The sequence below is a fragment of the Podarcis erhardii genome (assembly GCF_964252035.2).
Source record: "Podarcis erhardii genome assembly, chromosome: 13".
Taxonomy (NCBI): Eukaryota; Metazoa; Chordata; class Lepidosauria; order Squamata; family Lacertidae; genus Podarcis; species Podarcis erhardii.
In genome coordinates this window covers 54083692-54102664 of record NC_138502.1, presented here as the reverse complement: position 1 = coordinate 54102664, position 18973 = coordinate 54083692, and the positions used below count along the sequence as shown (strand labels likewise).

The following is an 18973-nucleotide window of genomic DNA, read 5'->3' as shown; positions in this document are numbered from 1 at the left end:
CTGCAAGAGTTGCTGATCTGAGCAGGCTTCCTGATTTGGGAGGGACCAAACCCAGAACAGTGTCTTTGGTAGACAGAGCGAAAACAGGCCCACAGTCCCTACTGTGGATGGGTAAATCTTTTTGCACTCTGCAAAGGAAATAATCCAGTGTCTCAGTCACACGCACACCAGATGATGCAGGAAGCTGTCAGGTACCCAGCAGGAGAGAGGATGGGACTGTGCAATTTATTGTTTTGGTCCTTGCTTCTCCCAGAAGCACACCAGAAATCCTCCTTTGGTTAGGTGCTTTGAGCTCATGGCAGCCACTCATCTATTTCTCAGGGTGCAATAAAAGTTATTCCATGCCCCGCTGTTTGGCAAGTACTTGTAGTAGGTCAGGCTGTGTGTGCCACTCAGCACAAACTCAGCATTTGCTTCAGGAAAGAGGACCCCAAGGACCTCAAGCAGTGGGCATTGATTTAGAAAAGGGAGAAAGGAATATTCCCATTCTATTTTATTTGTAAACTGTTATTCTGCTGCTTCAGGGGAATGCTCAATTTTTAAAATAAGAACAAAAATAGAACTGAGCATCAACACAGACAGAATTAAGGGTGGATGAGTCTATCAGCTTTGGTTTCCCCATTTTTCCATTCTTAAATTCAGTTTATCAAAACTTCTGCCTCACTGTTAAAAAAAACACGTTAATTTTTTTGTCAGAATTTTAGTGTGAATCTCCTTATTACACATTTTTGCAAGCAATTTCCTGTAATAAAATTATTTGTTCTACATTACTATCACTAAAATATGTATCCTTATGCTCACATAGCCCTAATATGCTCATTATTCTCTGCACCACAAAATTTAGAAAAGCGTGGTTTTCCAAAGATATTTGTATTTTGGTCTGCATCTTGTTTGAGGATGTGCGAAATAAGTGGGCACTCCTTAAAATGTGCACCACCTGTGTTTTGTTCTCATACCTGCATTAGTGTGGGCTGCATTGCTCTCATGTTTTGCCTCTGGTCACCCACTGTGTGAAAGAGGAGCCGGGACTCAGCTGGCCTCCTGCCCAGTCCAACAGCCGGGCTCTTCCTGTGCTCTAGCCGGACTGTATCTCCGAGCTGCCAAATGGAAGGCAACCAAATGTACTGTATGCATGTGTGGTCTTTGTATCTAGCCTTTCCTCCAAAGAGCTCAGGAAGGCACTTGGAAGGTGCTCCCCACCCTCATTTTATCCTCACCCCGTAAGCTTTTGGCTTTTCTACACTTGCCTTTCCTCCACGGTTTCCAGGTGCTTGAAAGCTCAGTATTCGAACGCTCCCCCCCCCTTTTTTTTCCTCCAGAGCTTTTCCTGTGAAAACCTGCCCTTTAATGCTGAATTGGAGCAAATGGCTTTCCGTGGAAAACCCAAATTGCCGTTTGTTGTGCTCCAGTTTTAAAGAATGGATTTTCATGGGGAAAGTTTAAGGGTGAAATAAAGAGCAGAAGTGCAGAAGTTTCTCATGCCACCCCCCTCTCCCCACAACAGGGGCACTGTGCCAAAGTGTCTTCCATCAACGACAGGAGCGACTGGAGGACGGTGCACAAAGCTTTCACTGTCATTGACTTCAAAGCGAGAGACCTTGAGGTACAGACAAAGGGGGGGGCAGGTGAAGGGGGCGTTGCTTGGAAGTGGGCCCCTGCTTAGTGATGGAAGGAAACTGGAATCCCTGTAGAAGCCAGCAAGCTTTTTTTGGTCAAGAGCTGAGTGGAGCATAGGGAGCTGCCTTGCAGGGCAACAGACCACTGGCCAGCTGAGCTCACAATGTGCCTGCAAACTGGCAGCTGCTGGGGCAGGGTCTCTCCCTGGAGATGCTGAGCACTAAGCCAGGGACTTTCTACCGGAGCCAGGAAGCCATGCTACTTCCCCTGCATGTAAAATGAGATTCCGCTCCTCACACTTCTAAGTTGGATATGGCTTGCTCATGAGCAAGATGGCTGCATAGCCCTGAAGTCTTTGTCCCTGAAAAACTAAACAACTAATGAAACAATAACATTTATGGGCATTAAAGTACCAGTTGACCTGGAACAAATGGGGGATGAAGCAGGAGGCTGAAACATGCCTGGCGGACCATCCAATGGTTCTGAACACTTTAGCAAAGAAGAAACGGGCAGGGAGTACGGTGGGGCTCACAGCAACGAGGTCATGAAGTTGAAAAGTTATCTGTCACGGGAGGGAGCCTGAGCAACACAGTTCAGTCTCTTGTGAAAAGCATTAGCAGATGGCAGACGACCCTTTGAGTCCCTTCCAACTCTTCCATTCTAGGATTCTGTCCCCAAATGAACAGAACTCTAAATGAAGTTCATGCACAAATCAAAGAGCAAGTAAGGAAGGAAGAATCAAACTGTGGTTGGAAGGTTGGAAGTGGTGACTAAGGAACTCTGTGTAAAGAGGGAGGAGCAGCTGAGCAAGGGCAGTGGGCCAACATTTGGGTGAAGGGACCTCTGAATTAGAAGAAGGGACTAAGAAGTCCAGATGGAGGGCACTTAAGGGAACTTACTCTCCAGTTTTAAAAATGCACTGTTGAAGAAACCATATACCTGGTGTTGAGAAACCTATAGGAGCTGATCCAAATTTCCCTATCAAACCTATCACAGACACACTAGGAAAAGTGGGCGTGCACCCACATCATAGAATCATAGAATCCTAGAGTTGGAAGAGACCACAAGGGCCATCGAGTCCAACCCCCTGCCAAGCAGGAAACACCATCAGAGTACTCCTGACATATGGTCGTCAAGCCTCTGCTTAAAGACCTCCAAAGAAGGAGACTCCACCACACTCCTTGGCAGCAAATTCCACTGTCGAACAGCTCTCACTGTCAGGAAGTTCCTCCTAATCATGTAAGAAACAAAGTAAGAAGGCAGGTTGAAAGAGAGCGGACACGGATCAACAGCAATGCAACCAAGTAGGAGCAAGAGCTCGTTGCTCTGAGAGAGCAGGGGGCTGGACCGGAGAGGGCATTGGCCTGATCCAGGAGGGCTCTTCTGTTTTGCTGCTGTGAAGGTGGTGTTCTGCAGCATGGCAGGTGCAGAGCATAAATTGGAAGCGAAATGCCGTTTCTGAGGTTATCTAGTATGTGCAGACTGGAGTAATACCCACTTCAGCCTCTGAAGAGGCAGTTGGTCTGCAAGGGTTCTACCAGCCATGCGTAGTTTGTTCTTTTGCTGGTCACCCTTTCTTGTGCTCACCCGACTCTTTTTGTCCGCAGAACCTTTTTGGAGTAATTGCCAGTGTCCTGCATCTGGGAAACATCCAGTTTGAGGAGGATAGCAATGGCCATGCCATCATCACTACTGGCTCCCAGATCAAGTGGATCTCAAAGGTACCTGCCTGGTGGGGTGGCAGGTGGGAGCAGCAGCTTCCAGTGGAGTCCCTCGTAGGTTCTTGCTATTCATTTGCATCCACATGATGCCAAATCATCAAAATGCCATTCTGTATTCCTCCCCCATTTAATCCAGCTTTAATCCACTTCAGATGGTGAAGGAACCCACAGGGAGATCTCTGGTAGGCTCACCTGCATTGAACCTCCTTTTCTGCCCTTGCCAGCTGCCTGGTAATTTAGGAAGCAGCAAAAACATACTACCAGAAGAATATGTTTTTCTGTCACTTCAACATGGCATTTGCATTTCAGGAGTTGCGTCCCCTCCAACCGCTAGGTGGTACTTGCCATTTGGCTTCAGTTGATTGCCCTTACCATGTAAAAAGGTAAAGGTAAAGGGGACCCCTGACCATTAGGTCCAGTTGTGACCGACTCTGGGGTTGCAACGCTCATCTCACTTTACTGGCCGAGGGAGCTGGCGTGCAGCATGACTAAACAGCTTCTGGTGAACCAGAGTAGCACACAGAAACGCCGTTTACAGTGGTGCCCCGCAAGACGAATGCCTCGCAAGACGGAAGACCCGCTAGACGAAAGGGTTTTCCATTTTGGAGGCGCTTCGCAAAACAAATTTCCCTATGGGCTTGCTTCGCAAGACGAAAATGTCTTGCGAGTTCCTGCGGGGTTTTTTCCCTCCCCCCCCCTTTTCCTAAGCCCTAAGCCGCTTATCAGCTGATCCGCTGATAAGCCGCTTATCAGCTGATCTGCTAATAGCACTAAACCGCTAAGCTGCCAATGGGTTTGCTTCGCAAGACGAAAAAACCGCTATACGAAGAGCCTCACGGAACGGATTAATTTCGTCTTGCGAGGCACCACTGTACCTTCCTGCCGGAGCAGTACCTATTTATCTACTTGCACTTCCTGCTTTCAAACTGCTAGGTTGGCAGGAGCAGGGACCGAGCAATGGGAGCTCACCCCGTCGCAGGGATTCGAACCGCCGACCTTCTGATCAGCAAGCCCTAGGCTCTGTGGTTTAACCCACAGCGCCACCTACGTCCCCTTACCATGTACACCGCCATAATTAAATCTCTGGCTTCACTTATGTAAGGAAAACATCAGAGTCTGTATTTGTGTTCTCTGCTTAACTGTGTTTCACTTGAGGCATCAAGACAGATTTGGGTAACACAACCAGATTTTGTGTTTTCAAAAATGGAGCAGCCATTGTTGCTTCATCCCAGAATCCTACCTAGGTATAGCCTGATACAGTCTGCATTCTCCATCTTCAGATGATACTGAGCAGAATTGGGCCAGGACATTTTGCTGCTTGAGGCAGAATTCCCAGCTACCCCCCTGCTTCCTCCTCCTCTGCCCCCACCACCTGGGGAGAAGAAAAGAGAAATGGAGGCTGGAGAGAAGCAGTGGCCTCAGGTGGCAGATCCAGGTCCAAGGAGCACTTCCTGTCTCACCTGAAAAGAATTATGGAGAACTCTAAAGCTTGTACAAAATCTTCGTTGCTCCTAATGAAAGGCACTGCTAGACTTCGAAATTTAAGGTCCATTTCCCCCCTCTCTTTCTTTCTAGCTTTTGGGGGTCCACTTATCAATTCTGCAAGAGGCCCTAACTCACAGAAAAATTGAAGCCCGGTTTGAAGAGGTATGCTAACAAGCTTTTCCTGATTTGCTTGCAAAGAACTGAAGTAGCCAATTCACTAGGTGACCCCACCATTGTGCTCTTCCTCCCCAAAGGTTTTAAGTCCACTGGATGTTGACCTGGCCTTTTACGCTCGAGATGCAGTGGCAAAGGCCATTTATGGGCGGACATTTACTTGGCTGGTGAACAAAATCAACAGCTCTTTAGCAAACAAGGTGAGTCTCTTGTTGTAGCTAATACAACGTGACCCTTTGAAACATTTTTTTAAAACCATGTTTGCAGTTGGCAATCTGGCAGTCATTCCAAGATAACTGTTCCTCCTTGGAGCCTGTCTGTGAGAGACGGGCCACATCCCCCTCTCTGGGTCCCGTCCTGACTGGGGAAGGGAGGCCTGGCCAGAACAGAGTGTCTTCTTCTGCATAGCCCACCCAATGGATAAAGGGGCAGCCAGCTAGGAAAAGTCATTTTATTTACTTAGTTATCCATCTATAGGCCACTTAACTTATTACAAAAAATCCCTCTTTGAGCAACTCACAATAAAAAGATAAAAGCTCTGAAACATACATTAACACAAAAATATATCTACAAATATCAAAAATATCAAAATTACTGAGCACTGTAATCCAGAGTTGTAACTGAGTTTTATAACTCTGGATCATAGTGCTCAATAAGCCAATATTCTCATAACTTATTCTTTATTATAAATTGATTTTTATAGAAATTTTCTTAGACAAATAAGAAATACATAATAGTAAACACAACATATATAACAAAACTTTACTCTGAACATAGTCCCAGTACTACCTGTTGATAAAGAGAATAAGAAAATTGATGCAACCAGGGACATAATAATAATAATTTATTTACTTATTTATACCCCGCCCATCTGCATATTACAAAATGAGGTAATATGTAGAAACAGTAATCTGGAATGTCAAAGGAAGTCATTTATATGTTTTTAAGCAAAGGCCCAAAGTGTTTAGGTATACTACCTGCCCATAATGGACTCAGAAGATCCGTGGAGGGTGAGGAGGACTGCTCCCTGTAGGCTTAAAAATATATAGAGAAAAATTGACAAATGGAAACCAAGTAACTGAAAATGATGTTTTGGATTTAATCCCCCTAAGTTGTTGTTGTTGTTGTTGTTGTTGTTGTTTGCTTTGCTTGGCAGGATCTCACCAGGAAAACTGTGATTGGGCTGCTTGATATTTATGGCTTTGAGGTTTTTGAGACAAACAGGTAAGTTACTCTTGCTCTGGTCACTTCCAGGCTGGATTAGTGCAATGTGCTTTATGTGGGTCTGCCTGGAAACTTTGGGCTGGTCCCCATGTGCTTCTGGTCACAGCATTTACAAAAAAAGCTGACTTATGAGTATTGAGACCTAAAGGAGGAGAACATCTTTTGCAAGCTCTTCCAATTGCTCAGGGTGGCTTTCCTTAAGGGCCCTTGGTGAAAAAGTAAAAATGAAATAAATTTAAAATCCCTGTACATGGAAATCTTGCATATCAGTGGTGGTGGACTGCCCTTTGTTGGAGGTTCTTAAAGAGAGGTTGGGTGGCCATCTGTCATGAACTCTCTAGCTGTGATTCCTGCCTTTCAGGGGGTTGGACTAGATGACCCTTGGGGTCCCTTCCAGCTCTACGGTTCTTGGATTCTCTGACATTGGACTCCTTGTCCCTGACATGGCAGGTGGGGTGGGGGGAGGATTAGAAGAGTTGTCAGTCCTGTGTGACCCCACCCCCCACCCAGCAGTCTTAAAGCAGCTGCAGGGCAGAAACGGGTTTACCCTCGTTAGCTCCTGTTTGAGAATTAAATGCCCATATTTTTCAAATGACTTTTCTGCACTTGGAATTTCCTCTCAAGTTTTGAGCAATTCTGTATCAACTACTGCAATGAGAAGCTACAGCAACTGCTGATAGAGATGACCCTGAAAGCTGAGCAGGAGGAGTATGAACTGGAGGGCATTGAGGTAAAGGCCGCAACCCCCCCCCCTCAAAAAAAAAAAAAAAGATTCCTTATTGCCTTCCTGGTCTGCCGTCAGATCCTTCCTTAAGATAAAACACGTATTTAAGTACATGTGGATTGAATGAAATTTCAAATAAACACAGGTGAAGTTGACTTAGATGATCTGGTCATTCATGATCTGTCCATCACTGGCCTTCCAGATGTTGGAGGATTTCAGCTCCCTACCATTGCTGGAAATTGGTCGGGACACAGGTCCCCCATACCCCAAACAGCCAAAACAGGCGTTGCCAGTTTTCAAAGCAATATCCAAACCTGCTGAATGTGTCTGCCAGAGGGGGAAGTGGGATGGGCACATCACAAGCAGACAACCCCACTTTACTTTGGCTCCTGTTTTTGCCAATCCTTGCATAGCCCAAATAGGCCATGGAGATGGGGGGCATCGGTTTTGGGAGACTCTCGAGGTTTGCAGAAGCAGAAAAGAAAATCCTCAAGGTAGGCAGCGCCCCCCCCCCAAGCAACTAATGAGGTTTGGGGGTGCCCAGTGTGGCCATGGAATGCCAAGGTAAGGGGGCTTTAGCGGGGTGTATGTGGAAAACGAGGTGGGAGGGGGTAACATGGAATGAAGCGCTTGGAAACCCAAACAGGAGTGCCTCATACGGCAACATTTTGCTGCAGCTCACCCCTTGTTAATCTTCTCCAGCCCAGAGGGAGTTTAATTCCTTGTTTGAATCCTCTGTCCAAATCTCACCTCAGTTCTTCAGCCTCAGATTGTCCCAAGGACTCCTGTCCCCAAAATAGCCCGTCCCCACACACCTGGATCTCAGAGAAGCTTTTGCTGATGGAAAAGTTATGTGCATCGGGTGTGACTTTTTAATTTTGCAGGAAGCCGTCTTGAGTCTCTGTTTTTGCTTCTCATTCCAGTGGGAGCCAATCCCATACTTCAACAACAAGATCATATGTGACCTCGTGGAAGAGAAACACAAGGGGATCATTTCCATACTGGTAAGAGAGAAGATTCATGTTTAAAAGTTTAAAATGTTTAAAAGTCATGGCTTCCTGCCAAAAGTATACTGGGAATGGCTAGGGAGTTTCTAACGGAGAATTAGTCACACAGCCTTCCAAAACTACAGCCCCAAGGTTTCTTTCTGAGTCGGGTGCAGCAGTTAAACCAATTTCAGCCAGGTTTTAGTTTGGTGGTGTCAACACCCCAGGGATGCCTGACCGCCTGGGATCTACATCTTCTTTCTAGTCATGTTAGCTCAGTTGGTAGAGCATGAGGAAAGAGCCCTCGAGGGCATTTCCTGCATCTTCCAGCCTTCAGGAGCGCAGCTGCCTCCAATGGTGGGCATTAGCCGTTCTCCTGCTCCTCCTTCTCTTCCTCCTTCTCCATGGACGAAGGACTTGTACTCTCACCCCCAGGGATAAAAGGAGTTATTCAAGAATGGATAACTTTTCGCATGCCTCCTTGCCTGCTGACAGAGAAATGGAGCTGTAATGGTTCTAGGGGTTGCTCGTGCGTAAATCAGCGTGGCTGTCTCAATCGCTGGCAGAATCCGTCAGTGGGCGTTTCTTGAACTTCTTCCAGCAAAGAAGCTCTTTGACGCCTAGTCTCCGCCTACTCTCCCTGAACGGAAGTCTTCTGCACAGGGAGGGTGTGGGCAGCGGAGGACCCGTGCTCTCCCTGCTGGTCTCTGGCGAGGAGTCATGGAGCCACCTTGCTGATTCCCCCATCTGCCCCCCTTCTCCACTAGTGTTACGCTGATTTCCTTCCCCAGAAGATGGGCTGCCTCTCTCCCTCCTGGTACGCTCTCCGGAATCCCTCTGGAGCCCTCCCTCTCCCTCTGGCTCCAATGGCAGTTCCCTGACAGGAGCCAAATGATTTATAGATGGGCAACCTGAGGCCAGGACTCTCATTAGTGGAAACTTCATCAGACTTGGCAGTGGCCCAGGGAGGCATTTCAATCTGTCCTTCTCAGAAGCACTTGTGGCTTGTGGGATTTTGCATCCTGGGGAACTGGACCTGAGGGGAATAGAGGTCAGCTCTGAGCCCCCTTCCAAACCCCAGCTCCCAGAATCCTTTGGGGGAACCCCTGAATGTTTGAAGTGGTGTCATGGTGATTTAAATGTGTGGGGAGAATGTGCCCACCCTCCCCGCTGAAGAAATCCAGTTTTGGCTAGCTGAAGAATAGGCAAGACTTCTCATATTCCTTCCTGTGTCAGGATGAAGAATGCCTGCGGCCCGGAGAAGCGACAGACCTGAGCTTTCTGGAAAAGCTGGAAGAGAAAGTAGGAGACCATGCCCACTTCGTGACGTATGCACCTACGCTCCGTAACCTCCCCCAGAGGAGACCTGCTTCCCACATGCCCTTCCCTTCCTTGGAGAGCCCTTCTTCATTCAGAGCACCCCCTAGCCCTACCCAGCCCACCTGGGTCTTCTCTTTGACCCTGAGGGAGGTGCAAATGCGCTGCCCCCCGGAACGGAAAGGTTTTGACCTCTTCTCTTTCTGTCTCCAGGCGGAAGCTTGCTGACCAGAAGACGCGGAAATCCATTGACTGGGTGGACTTCCGCCTTCTTCACTATGCCGGAGAGGTGACCTATTGCACTGTCGGTGAGAAAGCAAGAGCCCACGTTGGCGGTGGCACCAGACCAGACACACTAAGACCAGACCAGGTTAAAGAGTGTCAGCACTAATCCCTAGTGACATCCCATGAAATGGAATGTTGGAAGATTCAGGACATGTAAAAAGAAGTACTTCTTCACGCAACATGTAGTTAAACTATGAAACTCCCTCCCACAAGAGACGGGGATGGCCACCAACTTGGGTGGCTTTCAAAAAGCGTTGGGCGAATTTGGAGCAGGAGGTTTTGGATGGCTTCTAGCTACAATAACTATTCTCTGCCTCCACATTCAGAGCCAGGCATGCCGGGTTCTGCCCAACATTGTGGGTGCCAGACGGATCCCATTGCAGCCACAGCAGGCCCCGCTGGGCTTTTTGGAGGGCGTAGCAGGCCCCATTGGGCTTCCTTCTGTTTTGTGGGCTGCACAATATTGAGGGGGCCTGGCCCCCTCATGGAAAATTTTTGGGGGAGCTCAGCCCCCACAGCCCCACAGATATGGATCCCCTGGTCAGAGGCAGTGTTGCTGCCAAACGCTGCTTGCTGGTTTCCCACAGGCATCTGAGTGGCCCCTGTGAGAACAGGATGCTGGCCTGATCAGGAGGCTCTTCTGATCTTCCGACATTAACTAGCTACATCTAGCACACGACGTTTAATAACCTCTGGGGGAGGTTACGGAGGTTACGGAGTGTAGGTTCGACAGTGGAATTTGATGCCAAGGAGTGTGGTGGAGTCTCCTTCTTTGGAGGTCTTTAAGCAGAGGCTTGACAACCATATGTCAGGAGTGCTCTGATGGTGTTTCCTGCTTGGCAGGGGGTTGGACTCGATGGCCCTTGTGGTCTCTTCCAACTCTATGATTCTATGATTCTAACCCTCGGGCTAAATTTCCAGTAACTCTCTTGGGCTGCTGGAGTGAAGAAAGGCGGAGTTCAGTCCCACAAGATGTGGGGTGGGCATCAGTTTGGGATTTGCTTCACAGAGAAGACAGCTATCAATAGCTCCTAGCCACTATGATTCTATTATTTTTTGTGTTTTAATTCACTTTGATTTCCCCACCCCACCCCAATTCCAGGATTCTTGGAGAAAAATAATGACTTGCTGTACCGGAACCTTAAAGAGGTAAACACATCTTTTAATTATGTTAATTTGTTTGGGCTTCTATCCTGTCTTATTTATGAGACATGAATGTCTAATTTAAATAGCAACATGGGCACATGTTCTTACATATACAGTGGTACCTCGGTTTTTTAACGCCTCGGAAGTCGAACGTGCCATGCGTCTTCCGTATTGAGTTTTACGGAAGTAAGTGCTTCTGGAAGTAAATGTTCAGTTTTCGAACATTTTGGAACTTCAGCGGTCTTCTGGAATGGATTACGTTCAAAAACTGAGGTACCACTGGATATTTAAACACACAAACCCAGTACATAAATAATACACAAATTATTTCATGTAAAACAAAGGATGTTTTAGGGGTCTTGATGTCTGGTCTGGCAACAACAGATAAAACTACCTGATTGGAGATAAGTAGAGAGAGTTTGGGGGTGAGACAGGGCCCCCAAGTCCCTGGTCTTTTTTTACTGACCCCCCCCCCCCGGATCTCCTCCCCCCTGCTTATAGGGTAGTTAGATTTACTGTGTAGTGCAGTGCTGGTGGTGGACCCCCTCCCCTCTCTCCTCTCCAGCAATCTTAAATTGCCCAAAAGCAAACTTGAAACATGAGCCATGGTCTGGAGAGGAGACCCTTGGAAGCCCCAAGTTAGCCCCTGTTGCGAATCTGTCCTTGCATTCCTCCTCCTCTCCAGTCTCAACAGCCAGCCAGTCTGCATTCTGTGGGCACTGAAGACCCCAGCCCTCTTTGGAGACTGTTTTGGGATTCTCCCCCCCCCCCCTGCCTTTCTTTTGAAAAAAAGATTTGCAAGCCTCAGGGATTTCCCTCCAGCCAAGTTGCTGGGTGCTGCTGTTTTGCCTGCCTAAACAATGGCACTCACAACTGTAGCATCAGGAGTAGGAGGAATGATAGGTTTTATAGTGTGAGGCTCTCAACGAGTGATAATTCTGGCGACTTGAAAGGAGAATGCACGATGTTCTGATGGGAATCCTCTTGTTTTCTAAAGTCAAAGCTTGGGTTATGTTTCGTTTTAACAGCAAGATCTGACTTGGGATTTGCAAATTTTCCATGATTTTTAAAGGAGGTGTATTTTCTCTAGCTTCCTGTGCCCCATGCACATCTAGAAATTTTGTGTCATTTCCCTCCCCCAGCAAATTTTGAATAGGCCCCCCGTGCTCTGATCTTCCCAGTGACTTTGCTTTATTTTCATTTGATCCCAGGTGCTGTGCAGGTCGAAAAATGGGATCCTCAGAGAATGTTTCCACCTGACGGAGCTGGACAACCGAAGGAGGCCTGAGACTGTGAGTTTATCCCAGGCATAGGCAACCTAAGGCCCATGGGCTGGAAGTGGCCCATGGGGGTTGTTTAACCTGCCCATGGACCCCCACCTCCCACTCGGTTGGCTCCTGTGTGCTGCACTAAACTGGCGTGGAGCAGAGCGGGGACCGCCTTCTGCGACACTGGGCGGCTTCCCCTTGGCTGCAGGAAGCTCCTCTAGCCAATGGGAAGCTGCGCACGCCTCTTCCGCGTCGGAAGGAGCACTGGAAATGGTGTCTGCAGGATCGCGAACCAGCCCATGCCCCCAAAATGTTGCCAACCCCTGGTTTATCCCATACATGTGGGCCTAGATGCCAGGCCTGAGCTTGATGCAAGCTTCAAGTGACGTAGCTTGAAACTTCAACAGTTTTGTGGAAAGTGGTGGGGAGGGGAGGGGGGGCTAATTAAAAAAAGACCTTTATTGCCTTTGCTAACAACTGAAAAGTGCAGTGTCATATGCAATGCAAACAAACAATAAATACTAAGGGAAAGACATTCCAATATAAACTGAGACATCCGTATTTCCCAAGGTGGCATGGATGGTGAATGCGGGGGCATTTGAGTCTGAAGCACAGGAAATAAAATCCAGCCAGATGACATGAAAGTGCTCTGGATCCTCCACCTCCCTGGAGGCACGCAGCTTATGTGTAATTTTTTCCTACAATAGCCTGAGTCCCTAAGTTCTTATACCACAAGGACAAATGTAGATCCCCCCCCCGGGGGGGGGTTAATTGCTGAGCTTTTGAAATGCCAGCAGCATCTAACATCCACGTCAAAAGCTCTTTTGGGAGACAAGCTTTCATGTTGTTTCGGAATATGTGGAGAGACGACAGTTGTGGGGAATCCAGGGCACGTGGTTTAAGATATTTCTTCATATGCTTGAGATCAAAATATAGTGGTACCTCGGCTTAAGAACTTACCGTATTTTTTGCTCTATAAGACTCACTTTTTCCCTCCTAAAAAGTAAGGGGAAATGTGTGTGCGTCTTATGGAGCGAATGCAGGCTGCGCAGCTATCCCAGAAGCCAGAACAGCAAGAGGGATTGCTGCTTTCACTGCGCAGCGATCCCTCTTGCTGTTCTGGCTTCTGAGATTCAGAATATTTTTTTTCTTGTTTTCCTCCTCCAAAAACTAGGTGCGTCTTGTGGTCTGGTGCGTCTTATAGAGCGAAAAATATGGTAATTTGTTCCGGAGGTCTGTTCTTAACCTGAAACTGTTCTTAACCTGAAGCACCACTTTAGCTAATGGGGCCTCCCGCTGCTGCTGCGTCGCCGGAGCACGATTTCTGTTCTCATCCTGAAGCAAAGTTCTTAACCCGAGGTATTATTTCTGGGTTAGCGGAGTTTGTAACCTGAATCGTATGCAACCCGAAGTACCACTATAATGAAACCCGAGGGCGTTCCCACCACAGATGGAAGGATGTCCCCAGAACTCACAGTTCCACCAGCAATCCTGTATTAATTGGAGGGGGACACTTTTATTTTTACATTTTTATGATTTGTCCTTGCAACTGTACTTCCTAGGTGACATTCTGTGTAACTGTTTTGAATGAGTCCTTTCTATTTGCTCAGGTGGCAACTCAGTTCAAAAACAGCCTGGCTAGTTTGATAGACATCCTCATGTCGAAAGAACCTTCCTACATTCGATGCATTAAACCCAATGATGACAAAGCGGCTGGTAAGGTTGTCTCTGGGAACTCAGCAGAAGGGTGCATTGTGTTAATAAGAATAAGAATAAGAATAAGAATAAGAATAAGAATAAGAATAAGAATAAGAATAAGAATAATATGCAAAGCTCTTTGCTCTGGCTGGCAGAGGTCTGCGGTGATGGGGACCTGTTCTAGACCTACTAACCAGAAAACCTTTTAGCTTAAGATGCAACTGTTACCGGAGAATCCGAGGGCTCCCTTGGGCAGAAATCAAGACACCAACCAGAGCAATTTGGAGCAAATCAGCAGCCTGTAGGCTCAGTCTTTTGAAGAAAAACTGTCGCGACAGGACTCCCACTGCCCACAAGGTGAAGCAAGATGGAAGCCCAGAACAAAAGAAGACCCCAACTTTTATTAGCTCCTAATCCCCTAAGTTACACCCCTAGAAATACATCATATTTACATCATGACTACATTAAAAAACAGGAGGAGTCAGGGGAGGGGTTGCACAGGTAATCTGAGTATCCTGACACCTGGCCGGAGCCCCTTCTCTTCCTCCCCATGAGTCACTTTCAGGAAACAAAGGGAAAGGCGCAGTTTCCTGCCCCCTGAGGGGAATCCGGTCACGGTCCCTTTGTCAGAGTCTGTGTTGAATACACTAATGTATGCAGTTCGTTGTGTCCTTGATAGTCTTCTATCTGAGCCCATCAAGATGACTATCAAGGTTGCCACGTCAACTGGGAAGGGCTGCAGAGTAGGTGCCTTCTCGGTCAAGGGATTATGGCTGGCTGGTATCAGGCCACCCCCCTTTGATAGTCCTTGTAATACGAAGCAGAATAAAAGTGGTCCGGTGAAGATCCGATATACGGCTGATTTTTGGTGAATTTATGAAGAATACTGCCCTTGAAGTTCAAAGCACTTTCGCCTTTCCGGAAGCGGTTTGCAACATTTTGAATAAATCAGTCACGGTCAATTGGACTCGGAAACTTTGTATTTGAGAACTGTCAAAGACAGAGAAGCGGGCGCCTGCTGCCTGCAGTACCTGCGTGGCCGCCACCAGGGGCGCTGTTCGGTAACGCTGATTGGCTGAAACGGCAGCCGATTGACCCTGAGTTCAGACAGTTGGTCTACCCATAATAAGGATAGGGCGAGGTAGAGTGTTACGGTCCACTAAGGGAAAATATACGAAAATAAAGGGGTTCCGTGCAGAGCTGTCAAGCTAGCGCTTCCTTATTTATGGGAGGCTTTTAGGGGATGCCCCTCTAGAAGGGACATCTCCAGGCTCGGGGAGGTGTGTGTGTGTGTGTGTATGTATGTGTGTGTGGTGCTTGTGCATTACGTTGTAATGAAAGGGGGGGGGGTCTCCTGCTACACAACCATAGGGTCAAGCTTCCCTTCCTCTTCAACTTCTATCCTTCCCCACAAAATGCCCAATACTATAATTGGAATAAGGAAAGGCGGGACGGGGGGCGGGGGGGGGGACTTTTAAAAGAAGTAAGAAATGCAGTTCCTCCTTGGCACAACTGAGTGTATGTCTGGGTTTTCCCACCGAGAGGATCTCTGGGAGAATATATATTCTTATTGGGTTGAGGGGTTGTTTTGGATGATTTCTTTGGGTCCCAACCAACCCTGTGGTTTTGTGCCTGCAAGACTGCTGCAATGATTAGCCCAGATAGTGGCCGTAGCCAGGCCAGCAAACACTCCATTTACATGTCTAAAGAGCAGGTGAAGGACAGATGTGTTGCTACGGACACAATCAGCTTGCAATGCTCTTTCAGAAATGGCGTAGGGCTCCACCTCCGTCATCTGGCTGGATGCCACATCATCCTGGGGTGGGAGAATAACAAGCCAAGGAGCTAGTCTTTCTTTTTATCCTGGACTGAAGCTGGAAGCTGGAAAGGAGAGGCTTGACTTGCTCTGTGTGCAGAAGCCAAAGCTAAGGCTTGAGGGGGGCACCACTAGAAACCTAACAGGGACGTGAGATCTGTTGGGGTATTCATGCTGTGAGTCTCTTGGTTTTATGCTCGGGTTGTATATATGTGTGTGTGAATAAAACCATATATCCTAAAGACAACACAGTCTCTAGTGACCTCCATTCCAAGGAAACTGAACCCTGGGTAACGATAGGCACCATCCCAGTCTCCAGGTGGTGAGAATCCAGCAGTTTCCAGCCACTCGCCCAGTTTTGGTTTCCTGGGAATGGGGGCAGCAGACTCACAGCTTTGGATCCAGCACAGAGCAGGCAAATCTCTGCATCTCTGTGTCCCCAGCTTCCAGCCTGCTTTCAGCTCAGCCGACACACACAACTCTGGCTGTTGTTCTGCTACCTAGCAGCCAGATGAGGGGAGGGGGGTGAAGGAAAGCCTCTGGAGGGCACTGTCGCTTTGTTGTAGCTCTTGCAACCTTGCTTATTCTTTGGGGAGACTTTGGGTCACTGTCTCACAAAGAAACTTGTCTGATCAGTTCAGCAACTTTCTCCATTAGACTCCAGCCCTCGCTGGGGATGGGGATCCAAAAAATTGGAAGGGACTCATAGCATAATCCAGAATCACCCCCCCTCCAACAACCATATGTATCTTAATGGTGTAAAAGGAGAAGGGAGCTCGTGGCTTGGCCAGTCTCTTCCCTTGGTCAGTTGCCTGCTCTCTCTCTCTCTCTCTCTCTCTCTCTCTCTCTCTCTCCCTCTCTCTCTCTCTCTCTCTCTCCCCCCCCCTCTCTCTCTCTCTCTCTCCTAACTTAAAAGTTTGCACACAGCGGTGGAGGAAGCTGCTCTGGTGCCTGGGACAATGCGCCCGGGGTGGGGCCAGCCGCCCATAGGGGCGGGGCGCACTGCAGGGCCTCCAGAGTCTACCTGCCTCCTCCCACTCAGCCGTCCTACAACTGGGGGGGAGGCAGCGGGCGGACTGTTTGGGCAGCGTGGAGCCTGTGTGTGCCCAAGTCACCGCGTCTCTCCCATGAGAGACGTGTGGCTCTAGCTCCGCAGTGAGCGCCGCCTGGCATTTTGTCACCCCCCTCAGTGGTGACACCTGGGGCAGACCACACCCACCACACCCCCTTCGTCCGCCCCTGTTTGCACATGTGCCCTCATCCAGCTGGTAGCAACAACCTCTTGTCCTTGGTGTGGGTTTTGTCTTTTGCAGACAAATTTGATGACTCCTTGATAAGGCACCAGGTGAAGTACCTGGGCCTGATGGAGCACCTGCGAGTGAGGCGAGCCGGCTTCGCTTACCGTCGGAAGTATGAGCACTTTCTGCAAAGGTGAGGCCCAAAGATCTCTCCCCCCCACCCCCTTGTTTCCAGCAACTGGTATTCAGAAGCATCACTGCCTCTGACTCTGGAGGCAGGCCAGAGTCACCTGCCTCACGGCTGGTTGGAGGCAGCAAGGCTTCTGAATACCAGTTGCTGGAAACCAAAGAAGGGGAGAGTTGCTCTTGTGCTCCAGTCCCGCTTGGGGCTTCCCACAGAGGCATGTGGTTGGCCTCTGTGAGAACAGGATCCTGGTCTAGGTAGGACATTGGCCTGATCCAGCAGGCTTTGATTACATTCTTACTTTCACTGCACCAACTGCCCTATAGGCAAAGTAAAGGGAGGTTTCATGGACTGGTTGGTCACAGAGTTGTGGTGGGAGGAACCAGCCGGGGACCCCCAAGGGAAGAAGGTTTGGGGCCTGGGGAGTGGGGGTGGGACGACAATGAGGGGTCAGAGGGAGAAGAGGGAGCAGACTGGCAGGAGGCGGTGCTGGAAGAGGCCACAGGGTTTGGTGAGCAGGAAGAGTCTGTGGCGGAGAGCGGCCCAGGCTCAGAGGCAGGAGAGGACGGGGCCCAGGAGACAGCGTTGAGAAGAAGCCGGGGAGTCTCCCCCTCTTGCTGCGACCAGTTTCCCTTCGCCATGGTCTAGAACACGCCGAGGAAAGAGAGAGAAGCAGACAGAGCCTTAAGCTGCTGGGGAAGGAACTGGGTGAGGAGCCTTAGAGAGCGGTGGGAAAGAGGGACCTTCAGCCCTTGCAAATGCCTCATGGGGGCAAGGGCTGCTGGCAAGGGCTGCTGTCACCACTAGGCCTGCGCTGCTTTGCTTCTTTGAACAAAGAGTTAACTTCACTGATACCGTGTTTTGCTTTGAGTACACTTGACTCCAGCTCCTGAGAGGGGGGTCAGAAGTGGCTCAGGAGATTTGCTTGGAACACACTTTCCTTTAGTCCCTGAATTTATTTATAATTTTGTTTTTAGGTACAAGTCCCTGTGTCCAGATACCTGGCCGTACTGGCAAGGGACGGCTGCCAAAGGAGTTGAGAAGCTAATCAAGCATATTGGCTACAAACCAGAAGAGTACAAAATGGGAAAGTAAGAGCAACATACAAAGAGGCATTAGGATAAATTGCTTGCAAAAATGTGTACATTGGGCAAAATATTACAGAAGAGTGTCTGTTAGGAGAAATGTGTGCTAAAAATCTGGAAGTGTTTTCATGAGGACTGCAAATGGATGTGGAAATGTGGTGAACTGAACTTAAAAGGGGGAAATGGGGAGAAACTGAAATGGACAGATTTTGCCCATCTCTTCCTGGGAGTTCTTAAATTTGGTGAGACCACCCTCAGAGCAAATGATAGAATTTTGGATGCCTGCATCTTATTGGATGATTTTCTCTTGTTTAGGACCAAAATATTCATCCGTTTCCCAAGAACTCTGTTTGCCACAGAAGATGCCTTTGAATTTAGAAAAAATCGGCTAGGTATGTAATTTGCCCACTTTTGATCTTGCAAATCCCCAAAAGTCATTTTTAACTGAATATTTTGATGCCACCTTGTTTCTGTGAGGGTTTGCCCTAGGCAGCATCTGAGAAGACCACAGCCTTGCAGTTCACATGGCCTGCAGGAAATTTAGATTGCTAAAAGCAGGTGGATTTTGCAACTAGGAATGGAGGAGAATTTTATTTGGTCTGCAGTTTTACATGAGCTGATTTAATTTGCACAGATCAGAATGTAAACATCCTCCAGATTTTGCACTTCTTTGGATTTTTCAGTACAGCTCTTGGCTAAAGATATAAACAAAAATCCACGTAAAATGCATTTTTAGGATAAAGCGTTTAGAAATGTGTACCTTGACATACAATCCTTGTTTAGATAGGTATTTTGCAATGGAATGTGTAAATTGATTTTTTTGTGCAGATTTTTTAAAAAGGAAATTTGTAGATTACTTCAGAAATTTATGGGGGTGTCTGTTCGAATCAGAGGCAGCAGCAGTGGAAGAGATGGGACCTTCATGGAGTCTAATGCTTTGAACCCCTCCATCATAGGCTCAGGTTGCATTTATGTGTAAATGAACCATATATCATAAAGACAGCA

General features: G+C 48.0%; 1 protein-coding gene across 3 annotated transcripts in view; it reads left to right on the top strand.

Moving 5' to 3' along the window:
- MYO1H (myosin IH) overlaps nucleotides 1–18973 on the top strand; it is a 78167-nt gene that overhangs the window by 36839 nt on the left and 22355 nt on the right. For all 3 annotated transcript variants that reach the window (XM_081836498.1, XM_081836499.1, XM_081836500.1), the window contains exons 7-21: nucleotides 1505–1603; nucleotides 3225–3338; nucleotides 4914–4985; nucleotides 5078–5197; nucleotides 6154–6221; nucleotides 6846–6951; nucleotides 7869–7949; nucleotides 9168–9259; nucleotides 9462–9556; nucleotides 10636–10682; nucleotides 11891–11971; nucleotides 13558–13663; nucleotides 16775–16892; nucleotides 17861–17974; nucleotides 18284–18360. In XM_081836498.1, the coding sequence (XP_081692624.1) occupies nucleotides 1505–1603; nucleotides 3225–3338; nucleotides 4914–4985; nucleotides 5078–5197; nucleotides 6154–6221; nucleotides 6846–6951; nucleotides 7869–7949; nucleotides 9168–9259; nucleotides 9462–9556; nucleotides 10636–10682; nucleotides 11891–11971; nucleotides 13558–13663; nucleotides 16775–16892; nucleotides 17861–17974; nucleotides 18284–18360 (1390 nt within the window). The remainder of the gene's footprint in view (nucleotides 1–1504; nucleotides 1604–3224; nucleotides 3339–4913; nucleotides 4986–5077; nucleotides 5198–6153; nucleotides 6222–6845; nucleotides 6952–7868; nucleotides 7950–9167; nucleotides 9260–9461; nucleotides 9557–10635; nucleotides 10683–11890; nucleotides 11972–13557; nucleotides 13664–16774; nucleotides 16893–17860; nucleotides 17975–18283; nucleotides 18361–18973) is intronic.